Raw genomic sequence first — 12,286 nt, 5'->3', positions numbered from 1 at the left:
TTTAAATGACCTTTAAGCCTACATTATGTCAAAAGCTTTGAACAAAGAATTATTAGAATAAAATTTGAGCGTTCACAGCAGAGTGTTCCTAAACACTTATGTGCTTTCTCAGGAAAGCTCACAGCCAATGGTAGGAAAGTGTGGGTGAACAGAGAGGCTCCTACTATCTTCTTTGCCCCGAAGAATTACCATTTGACTAAACAAATTGCTAATGCAAAAAATGCACTCAGAATCAAATCAACCTTTGAGAATTGCTGTGTACTTAGCTGCTAGAAAAATAGCCCCTCCCTGACAAGAACTATTAGTTGGTATTCAAGAGAAATAGGCTACTAGAAATATTCGTTTAGGACCCTTTTGCCATTGCTCAAGCCATTGGTGTCCTTGGCTTTCCTTTCCAGCTCTCACTAGATGTTGAGTCATAGATTGTGTTTCGGATCATTACTCCATCTGCTCTAAGAATCTAAAGAATAAGAGATGAAATTCAGGCCAGTAAACTCAGTTGTTTGTTTTCATAGCAGTCATGGCTTAATGCACTACCGAAACCTAAAATAATGAACTGAGACCATTTTATTAGTGACATTTGTTTTCCTTTTGCTTCCCTGATTAGGAGATGGATAAAAGTGAATTGTTAAAAAAAAATTGAGGCTAACAGAAAATTGTGAATACAATATGAAAAAAAAAACCAAATACTGCCATTTGAATTCCACATTTTAAATTATTTCTATACTCTATTTGATACATGCACACAAGTCATATGTGAAATGAACCAATTCAGTTTTTTATTTGAAATTGCCACATAACTTGTAAGTGGTGGGTAAAGTGTTATGTTATTAGATGTTTCCTTGTAGAAATAATCAGTATTTCTAAAACTATTATTTAGACACATCATTTTTAAATATTTTCATATTTTATATTAATAGTGATAAATATCCATTGCTTATATAATAAACAGAAATTTCCAGTAAACATATATATATGCACATACACACACACACACACACACACATATATATATATATATATATATATATATATATATATATATATGTTTGTCTTTGTAATGTAATTGTATTGTTAGTTATGTCTAGGTCCATGTAAAATGAAAATATACTGCTAAATTAATTGAACTATACATATCACATGTATAGGGGATACTTAATATTTAAACTTGTGTATATTTAGTATTCATCATAATTTTAAATATGCATTTTATTCTAGAATGATCTTCATAGAGCCATTCAGCGAACACAGTCTGCAATGTTTAACCAAGTTTTGATTTTGATATCTACACTACTATGCCTTATCTTCACTTGGTAAGACTATATATAGCACCCTGTTATTGTTCTATTTCAGTTTTATGGGTAACTGTATTATAAAACAGTTTTATCAATGTTTGGCTCGTGTAAAGATATGCTCACCTACAGAAGTGAAATAGAATCTTGTTCAGTCTTATAGACTAAAGAAGAGAGTACCTGTATTGTTTGACCTTGAGATTTACTCTGACATTTCCACAAATGCTGTCAGTAGCCAAATCTCAAGGATTTGGCTTGCAAGTTTTGCTTGTCAGAGAACTGTTTTTCCTTCAAACCATTGACATACAAGCAGCCTCATCCCTGTTTTCTTATGAGAAATGTTGTCAAGGATATTGTCAATGCCCATCACTCCCCCAAAGCCATGTCTCTGTCTACACAGTGTTTTAGTGTGGGACCTGGTGGAATGCGGTGACAGGATTCTTGGCAGGGCACTGTGAGGCCTGACACTCTGATTTTTTTGTGTCCTCAGGTTATTTTTGTTTGTTTTTGAAGTCATACTTAACATTGCAGTAATCCAATGGGACATGGTATGTCATGCATTTGGATTCATGTATATCTTTTGCAAGAGAAAAAAATAGTCAAGAAATGATTAGAATAGTGTCTGCTTTACAGAAGTTATAGATTTTGTTTGTACTTGTGTGTCAAGTGTTTGGCCAACTTAGAGTGAAAAAAAGCTAATTTGGAAGTAGGAACAATCAATCTACATATATATCTGTTAGATACAAATAATACTATAGATGTGTGTATGCAAATTTAGGTATTATCTGTAAGTTATTTTGTACTAATAGTATGTTTAATACTAAGTAGACTTTAAATATGTCTATTGCATATTTCTGTTTTAATTTAATATTTAAATACAAAATTTGTACATGTATTTTAATCTTTCACAGAAAACATTTATAATTCCCCTAATAAATATCTAACTACACAAATGAAATCCACAGAAATGCTAAAAGTAATTCCATCACACAATACTGAATATTCTATTAAATTAAATGATTTCTATTACAATGTAACTAAAAATTCTTAAATATAATATCATATTCAATAACAATATTTTACCCTAAGGAACATCTAATGTAAATGCTCATTTAGTGATGTTGGATAATTGCTGGAAAAATGAAATTAATGGTTTTGAGATATGATATAAAATGGATTTAGTAAAGAAATGTTTGTGTCTAGGGATAGAAGCTCAGTTGTACTGTAGTTGGTGACTGCTTAATGAAGAAAAAGGTAAAAATATAGTTTTGGGTTATGTAGAAATGTATCTACTGTTAATGAACATTTTGTGTTATGATCCCTCCTTGAATGCCGGTCTTTTAAAGTATAACAGAAATATAGTTGGAGCTGGAGGGATGCCTCAGTGCTTAAGTACATTGCTATCCCAATATGTGTCTCATCCACCTGGCAGCTCAAAACCACCAAGTAACTCTAGTTCAATGGAATTCAGTATCTCTTCTGACCTCCAGGGGTGCACTGTACCCATATGGTCTATGTATACATGTGCAGGCTAACACTTAAAGACATATAATTTATTTAACTGGTGGTGGTGGTGGTGGTGGTTTATGTGTATGTGTGTGTGTTTGTGTGTGCACATATTTGTTATATTTTTGTGTTATATCCCATAGCTTTAAAGGAAAAAAGATTTGAACATTGCAGAACTCATATTTAGGTGGCCCGCCTGTATTCTTAATGCAACTGACAGTCCTGCAATTACCTGTTTTAGAAAGCAGCTCTCTAGCTCTAAAACACATGTAGGCATCATAGTCATTAACATTACAAAGAACTATTATTAAGCATCTGTCTATGAGGGACATATGCTTGGTGCCAAACTGAAAAAAGCATTAAGCTGGTGACCCATTCTTTCCAGAAAAAAATGTGCTGAAGTGTTTTCCCAGTCATTGTAATGGAATTGGACTCATCTGTCCACATGCTGGCTCCCTACCCCTCTTCATCAATAATGCTCCCTTCAGAGACAGCTGGCCATTGTGATTCATCCTGCATCTTGGAAACAAAGCAGTTGTAAGCTGGTACATCCGGGAATCAACTGCATGACTTTAGCACAATTATCAATATATTCCAACCAATAATAAGTACTATAGTTGATAATGCACTCGCTGTTTCTAATTTTACATGTATAGACTTGTTTTCCAAGAACTTTGCCACAAACTTTAATATTTTGTTTGGATGCACGTGCATATTTTTACGTTTTTCTCATTCTATAGCTGCAACACAAATGGATATTCTCTGGTTGTCTTCCAATGTGGAAAACTCAATATACTTTCTCAGTCATTTTTCAGTAGGGAGAATCAATTTATTTTTAAATATGGTTTAGCACAGTCTTTTCTTTGTTTGAGTAATGTGTTCCTAAGTTCTCCAGCTTTATTTTGTTGTTAAATAAGCACTGGGGGAGTGGACTAGTAGAGCCGAGTAGTGGAGTTCAAGAACATGTTACAGCACAATCCAGAGCTTGTTCACCATCATTAGATCTGCTTTAGTTTTGGTCTTTTCTTTTCTTTTCTTTTGTACCATAATCAATGCAGAAGGTACATTTGTCTATAAAGTTAACAATTGGCTAACCACTCCTAAGATTATGTAGTTCTAGAAAAATGCAGAAAACTTTGCCCTAATTAAATTTCATGTATGTAGCAATACAGATTTTAGGCACTCTAGCGGACTGAAAGAAAATGGCCCCCAAAGGCTCTCACGGGGCATGCATGGCCCTGTTCAATGGGTGTGGTCTTGTTAGAGAAACTGCTTCACTATGAAGTGTAAGAAGTACTGTTTTTCTACCTGCCGCCGCCTGGTCTTGTCCTGCCACCGTGTCAGCCCCAAATAATACAGAGACTCTGTATTTGATACAATGTTGTTGGCCTGTTACTTGTTTTTTATCGGCTAGCTCTGCCTTAATTATTAACCCATTTCTGCTGATCTATGTATTTTCACATGGCCTTCTCTTACCGGGGAGGCGGCTGGCGTCCAGCTCTCTCCAGACTCTCCATCTTGACTCCTCCTTCCTACTTCCTATTTCCTCCTTGTCTCCTAGTCCCTCCTATCTTCCTTTCCTATTGGCCAACAGTGCTTTATTATTAACCAGTATGAGAAACATATACAGAATGTCATCTCCCATCAATGAAGGTGAACTTTGAGATCTCATATACGCTCAAGCCACAACAAGTGTCACAGACCACTTCCTGTTGCCCGTGAGTCAAGATGTTAGAACTCTCACATCCTTCTTAGCACCAGCACACTTCCTTGCTTCCCGCCATGAAAATAATAGAGTAAACCTTTGAACTGTAACTGATTCACGACAGTTAAATGTTGTCCTTTGTAAGAGTTGTTGTGGTCATGGTGTTTCTTCACTGCAGAAGAAACCCTAAGACAGGCATCTGCTTTTAGGAGTGTGGGAAGTTCACATATATTTAATAATAATATTACAACATATTATTTTAACTACGAAACCTAGCCTCTAAATTAAATTCTGATTCAAATACAGCAGTTTTGAAGTGTAGTGACAGTAAATAATTTTTAAACAAACAAATACTGAGAATACTAATCAACATGACAAGGTTTCAATTTGTCCCTAAATTTTCTTGGTCACTACTTATAGTGATATACTTAATCTTTTATGATCTGTTGTTAACATTCCTTTGCATCATAGTTTTCAGCTGAAGAAATTGAAATACAGAGAAATACAGGAATTTACTAAAAGGAATAACTGTGTTATTCTCTCTTAATGTGCCTTGGTATACTGTGTGCTCTCTTAAATCTTTAGGAAGAAAGTGCATTTAGGATAAGCACAATATCTGTATTGTCATATGCAAATAGTTTCTAGAACAGTGTCGGTATTTTTGTTTGTTTGCTTGTTTTTGTTTTTGAGATAGAATTTTTCTCTATAACAGCTCTGTCTGCCCCGGAACTCGTTTTGTAGACCAGGCTGGCCTGGAACTCACAGAGACATGTCTGCCTTTGCCTCCAAAGTGCTGGGATGAAAGGCATGTGCCACTGCCTTTCATTTTTTAGGAAAAATCATTTAGAATCTATACATGTCAGAGGAAAACATTACTGAAGTAGAGTAATATTTATTTAGTTTCAGACAAAATATCTAAGAGCATATGGAACCTAATGGTGATAATATGTGTGATTAAAGGAAGAATATGAAACGAAACCATTTGGTTATTTTGAAGACTTTCCTATTTAATGATATCTCATTGTCTCAATGTCTGGAAAACCACTCTGTCCCACTGGATGAGTGCACAGGAGAGCTCCCTGCAGACAGAGGCAGGTGCTGCTTTTCAGTTTGTGTGTAGTAGCCTCTTGCTACAGTTTTCTATCTCTGTCAGAAAACATTTGAGATAGTTATGAGAAGGAAGATTCATCTTGATGCACTGTTTCGGTAGTAACACTGTTTCAGTAGTAACACTGTTTCAGTGTAGCCACTTAGCCGTGTGTGTTGCTTTAGGCTTGTCAGCATGGCCCGAGTACATGGACGAGAAATCCCGTTTACAGTACGCAAGTCAGGAAGCATAAGATTCAGGAAGAGGCTGAGGTTCCCAGGATTTCCTCCTAAGACCATGGACCAGTGACCTAAGTTGTGTAATCTACATTTCTCTTAAGTCTCTTCACTTCCTTATACCACCAGCACCATGGACCAAGTCCTACATTTTGTAACCATTTCGGTCCTGAAGTGTAGCTGACTCCTAGGGAAGGGAAGCTTCTAGTTAAAGCAGTAATGAGGGAGTGAAGGGCATACTCCAACCATCATGCTTCAGTGAGAACACCATCCATTTATGTAGGACACACTGATAAAAAAAAAACCAGGCAACCAGAACACTCAGAACTGAATTATTTCAGGCAGCCGTAAACATTGGCTGTCTTCTTGAAAATAAACTTTCTGTGATCAAATCTGATAGAGTAAAATATAACGTGAAGGAAAAAGAAAAAAAAAAGTTTTTCTGATAGAATAAAGGAGGTAAAAGATGAGTTACATACATTTAATTTTGTTCCCTGACGATTGATTCTATCATGTCCCGGTAAGAGCGATGGCTGACCCCCAATCTTTGCTGTGTATTCTATGCATCATTTATTAAGTATTTAGTTTCTCACAATGGACTTTGGTGTCTCACGTTACTATTTTCAATTATGATAATGAAGTTGAGACAGTAATTTACAAATCGTGTAATGTCACTACGACATGACTTAGTGGGAACCCAAATTCACATTTGGATTCAAACAATACTTAAGCAGTGTAGTAAGCTTTCAATAGAACAGAAGAACTTACCCTACAAATACTAAAATAAGGAACTTAAAAAAAAAAAGTCGGCAGAAATGAAAATTTTCACTATTGTGAAATTTGAATTACAGACATTAAGGTGATTATAATCTTATCCTAAATGATTTTGAATATATTTTATATAATATTTTAGTTTTTATCTTTTTAATAAGTAGTTAGATATCTTAATTGCAGGAAGACTTTCACTAATTTTTTTTTTTTTTTTTTGTAATAACACTTGTGGCCCTATGAACACTGGCCCACAGGGAGGAGGAAGCTTCCAGTTCAGTTTCTACTTGGGCTCTGTGTGTCCTGCATCCAAAATATGTGGTGTTTTGAGACATATCCTCTTTGTGTTTAATTCTCAAGGGCAATAAAGAGCAGTGGCAATAGCCTTTTTGCTGAGGGAGGCTCTGTGGGTTCCCTGGCTAAACAACTCAGGGGAAGGTACTCCTCATTCGGCACCGGGGTTTTGTTTGAAAGCCCTTTTCAGTTAGCTTACAAACTAGTAGCTTCTACATGGGTTTTACATGCATCCTCAATTTTGGTTGACCGTTCCTACAACCCTCAAGTTTCTCCATTCTTCATACCCTCTCTACCATTTAACTGCCCCCCTCACCCCCCCCCCCACTCCACCCCACTCCACAAAAGCAAATTTGTTCAATACTAGAAGTATGGCCATATTTCATCCTATTTCCTTCCTATATTTGTTCATATTTTTTTTAAAAAAAAGTTTTCTTATATTGCTATTAAGAATTTTTCTTTTCTAAAACTTGAATCCTTCTCAAACTCTACCTGTTTATATAATTTGAAACAGAGCCAAAGCTTGCTTGTGATTGGAAGGTATGAGGCAAGCAGTATGGTCAGTGCTGATGAGTTAAGAAGCCACTGGATTTGTTAGCTGTAGATTTGGAGGTCACATATGGTGTGACTAAGTAGCCTTCCTTTGCATAGATACAAAGGCAGTTTCAAGGAGTGGGAGAGATTTCTTTCAGCAATGGAAACAGGCTTTCTTGTATTAAAAAAAAAATCCCAATAAAAAATGTAAAATCCTAACATCTCAAATTACCTTATGTTCCATGGAAATATTAGGTGTTAGGCGGATACTCTGCAGGAAATGGGAAAAAAATGATTACTTGAAACCATTTAATTGGCGTTCGCTCGACAAATACCGAAGTGCAATTTGTGGGCTGATTTGAATGCTAATGTCTGAATTACAGGCACGGAATCAAAGTGCTAGATGCTTTCAGTGCGGAATGCCAGTGCTTAATTAAGTTTTCCAGTAACTGTGCACTGTGACGGGATTCATGGGGAGTGCGTGGATATTTAAGGTTATTTATTTCTGCAACATGACCTTCCCCCCCACCCCCTGAAATCATTTGTTGTACAGATTGACATTTACCAGGCAGTGAAAAAAGTTTAGAGTCTTGATATATCCTTTCATTCAAATTAATGTTTTCTCACCAACCATTCCAAAACTTAAAATAGCTGTATTATTAGACACACTGTTAGCATTTAGAGGACGCATGGTAAGCACAGAGGGTGGACTTGTAATGAGTATGCTTTTGTTATTGTATAAAAGGTCTGTACCAAATCAAATCAGTTGAGGTTTTCCAGTTTGTTTTGCCTTTTTAATTTTGTTAACTGAGAGTTTTCTTGTTTGTTTGTTTGCTTTTAGTTGTGCAATGCTGAAATTATTTCATATAGATGTGTATACGAAAGTAATGCTGATATCTTGTAAAGAAGCAAACTTCAAAGCAGAGTCCCAATTAAATTTAATACTGGTCATTGGATTCTTCTGAATTATCTTAAAATTTGAAGCGCGTTTTATGTTAACAAAACCATTTTACCTAACAATGGGGCACTTAGAAACGTGTATGTAGTTCAATTCAGTTCTGTAAATACTCGCTTATATTAATCTGGTATAAATGTTTCCATATCCACAGTATTTTCTATTCTCAGATGTTGCCTTTTTATGAACCTATCATTCACTGAGGATTGATGATATATATATATATATATATATATATATATATATATATATATCAACCAAAGTAGTTCCTATGACAATGCTTAGGCAAGCTTTGCCTCAAATGCAGAGGTGGACATGAGGAGGTATTGTCACTCAGGTCCTCCTATATATCCATGGACTAGGAGCTTTGCCTTGAATGCCCGGTGCCAGGGATAGGGATCTGATTCTAGTCCATGGCATCACTAAGAGCCCTGGGCTGTCATGGCTGCAAAGGGGACCCTTTGAAATCAATATACACCTGGGTACTGTCTCATGAAATAAGTGCAAAGCTCCTGGGTCAGGACAGGCTGTACGCTGAGTTATGACAACTGCTGGCTAAAAATAGCATAGCAGTCAATATATGTGTCTGTTCTGGTTCAGGCTGTGCTCATGTCTTTCGTGAACCATGTACATTTCAGACATGTTCCTTTTAACACCATAGTGGCTGCAAAGAGGAGCTTTGTGCATTATCTCTGATGTGTGCTGGCTTTTGGTGCATTGGCCAAAAGCATGAATGTGGAACTGTACAGACTTTTCCTCATAATGTGCTGGCCTCTATAGTTAATCCACTGACTAAGTGTCATAACATTTAGAAGCTGTGTTCTAGTTTAAGATTTGCATTGTGTGGATAAGAATTCTACTGTGATTATATGATTATTTTGTGAGTTATTGAAGCATGAATATTAAGTCATAGGGAGCACTCTTATAAATTAACAATGTATTATTATTATTATTATTATTTACTTAGAGAACACAGGATTTTGGCATAAGCTGGTATGAATTTAAGGTGGGGAATTTTATCAGCTTTATTATTAGGCATCCAGAAGTATGAAATAAACATATATTAAGCGGATACTGAATCCAGAGGTTAGAAGTAAAAATTCCGTTTGGAAAAAAATAGCATTTATATTAAGGTATAAGTTGGTAGTTTAATTCCCTCTTTAAAAATTGGTTTCAGAAAGGTTATATTTAGATTATTATTTGTGTCCTCATGCATAGATACCTATGCTTACACACGTGTTCTGTTTTACAGTGTTTAATAAAATAAATATTTGTTACTTTTTTTAATAAAGGGCTTCTGACATGTATAAAGATTTCCGTTAACCATCTATTATCTGAACAAAACTAATTATGCTGTGACCTTAAGAATGTTATACTATTGGGGGAATACCTTGTTGAAGAAGAAATATTTCAGTAGCAACGTGAAGAAACTGATGATGTTAAAATTTAGTTTCACTCAGTTTTAATCTATGTTGAAAAGGGAAAGGGGACAGGAGAGTTAGATAAGTTTTCCTTGTGTGGCCTTCAGGGAAGTATTAAGGACACGTTCATGTCTATGAAGAATAACGATGTCTAGAATTAGTTGAGAAATGTACATTTCGGCAACCAAAGGGACAAGCCATATTCAGAACTGAAGCTCATGATGGTGGCTCAAAGGAGACAAGGCTTCAGACACAAGTTTAAACCTCCATATTATGTGCTGTACATAAAACTGTATGGCCAGAAAGGATGCCTAAACATGCATCCAAGTGTGAGTCTCATAACTGGAGCAATAATGGTGCTCAATAAGGATCATGATTAAAGGAGGTAAGAAAAAGCAAAGCACAGAGAAGACTGTGGAAAAGAATTCCTTGAGCATGTCCTTCCCCTCCACCCCACCCACCTTCCCATGTTTCCCGACTCAGGACAAGAAAATAGAGTGCTGGTGATGATGAGTTTATTTTCCGCTGGTGGTGGGGGAGGTAGAAGAGAATGAGACTTATACAGGGACAGATGAGTGAGGATGCACATCAGGTCCACGGGCGTGTTTAAATGTCGACTTCCCTGTGTGGTCAACACTGGCTGTGTTGAGTTCAACCGTCTTCTGTTGCTTGCAAAAGTAAAGGGAGAAGGACATAATCTGGCTAAGGCTTTTGTACATACTCAGTAAAGGGAATTAGGAGTGGGGGGCTTCTGAGTACTGCAGCCATGGTTGATCCATGGACTAGGCACAAGCTGGCCCCAGAGTAGAATCATTCTCGTGACTTCCACCATAATCCCTGTAAAAAGAGAAAGGTAAGTAATGATTCAGAAGGGCCAGTGACCAAAGTATCGGACACAGACAACAATCCTGGTGAACCTGTAATGAAGTGTATGTGCTCCAAGGAGGAGGAGGAGGATACACCAAGAAAGAGTTTGGAAGATATGTTTTTTAATTTCAAGGAAAAAGAAAACCAAACTTTTTCAAGTTTCCAGTCAGAAAGTAAAAGAAAAGTTAATGTACTGACTTTGTAGTATTGTGCCATACTGTAAATTCAAATGTAGACAAAAACCTATAGAGAGAAACAAGATGTCTAACTATATGTAAGGATGGAGAAATGGGAACGTAGCTGTTGGTTACATTGTGTGTTATTGAATTGATGCTACTTAGAAATCAACATACTCACGAACCTCATTAAGGGCTACGGGTAGGGAGAAGAGGAAGTAGATGGTTTTAATTTCCTATTGCTAATATTACTGACGAGGATCAGTAGGAAGGCAAACGGCCATCAGATAATAAATACAGAAGTGTATACTCTCATTTTTGAGTATTGGTTAGAACTTTATGAAACACAGTGGGATAAATATGAAGGGGCAGTGTGAAACTGATTGCAGATAGTTTGACGGAGGTGGCTGTAGAGAGTGACGTGAGAGACAGACACTCTTCGTAGACGGACTTCCTGGGATACAACTGTGGCTCACACATCTAGTGTGAGAGATAAGGAAGAATCATTTAAATAGAACGTTGTAAAGCAAATAGTCTAAGAGGTCAGATTGTCTCACCCGGTGTCCCTCCAGGTTAGTATGAGTGTCCATGAGTGTCCACTCGGAGAAGTGTCTGCGAAATGATTGGAAGCTCTCAAGAAGGAAACGTGAAAATGCTAGCTTAAGTTCATTTCAGCATAAGTGGCAAAGTCGGAGGTATCGTGGCCGCTGTCTTATTCCTGGTTGCTCTCCCTACTCTGATAGAAACAATTTAAGGAAGAATGAGTTTGTCTGTCTTGCAGAACGCAGTACAGTCCATCATGGAACGGAAAGGCCACAGCAGTGGGTGTTGGGACAGTCAAGATGTTGATAGCGATGAACACGTTCTGCTGTTTTTTGTGCACACACAGTCCAGGCTCACAATCGAATGATGCCACTTAGAAGTTGCTGGGCCTTCCCGCCATTAGATGTGCTCACAGGCCCTCCTTCAGGCAATCCCAGATGCTGAAAATTAACCTAACCATCACAGCTGCTACTTTTCAAGTAGCTCAAGACCCATTCGATGACTGACTTTGAATGATCCTGTGAATCTAAGGACTGATCGCTGTTGCTGCTGCCTCCACCCAAAATACTGATCTAAATCCAGTAAGGATGCTCCTCCTCTCCCTCCTCCCCGCCCTCCACCCTCTACTCCCTCCTCTTCTTTTCTTCCTCTTCTCTGCTAATCCTTAGTACAGTGTTTCTGTCCATGATGTCTCCGTGCTAGTAGAGCCTAACCTAAAAGTCAAATGGCAAGGGATTTGGGGGGCAGGCTGTCTCAGTTACAGGTCTAGTTTGCAAAATATAACTGGACGTGATATTCAGCTATTAAATGAGATCAAACAATAATGATAGAGTGGTTGGAATAGACATACAAAAAGATGAGCAGATGAGTCAGAGGTCACGAATAAATAGACAAGCAGGATA

The 12,286-nt window shown here is 37.1% G+C and overlaps 1 protein-coding gene across 4 annotated transcripts in view; it reads left to right on the top strand.

Annotated features, from left to right (window-relative positions):
- The window catches only part of Kcnt2 (potassium sodium-activated channel subfamily T member 2), a 264,951-nt gene that overhangs the window by 113,692 nt on the left and 138,973 nt on the right, over positions 1-12,286 (top strand). For all 4 annotated transcript variants that reach the window (XR_007834440.1, XR_007834441.1, XM_051183174.1 and 1 more), the window contains exon 8: positions 1,219-1,313. Coding sequence is in view for 2 of the 4 variants with exons in the window: in XM_051183174.1 (XP_051039131.1) it covers positions 1,219-1,313 (95 nt within the window). In the remaining 2 variants the exon portion in view is untranslated. The remainder of the gene's footprint in view (positions 1-1,218; positions 1,314-12,286) is intronic.

This window comes from Phodopus roborovskii, unplaced genomic scaffold (genome assembly GCF_943737965.1).
Source record: "Phodopus roborovskii unplaced genomic scaffold, PHOROB, whole genome shotgun sequence".
NCBI classification, from domain to species: domain Eukaryota; kingdom Metazoa; phylum Chordata; class Mammalia; order Rodentia; family Cricetidae; genus Phodopus; species Phodopus roborovskii.
This window is presented reverse-complemented; position numbering and strand designations above follow the sequence as displayed.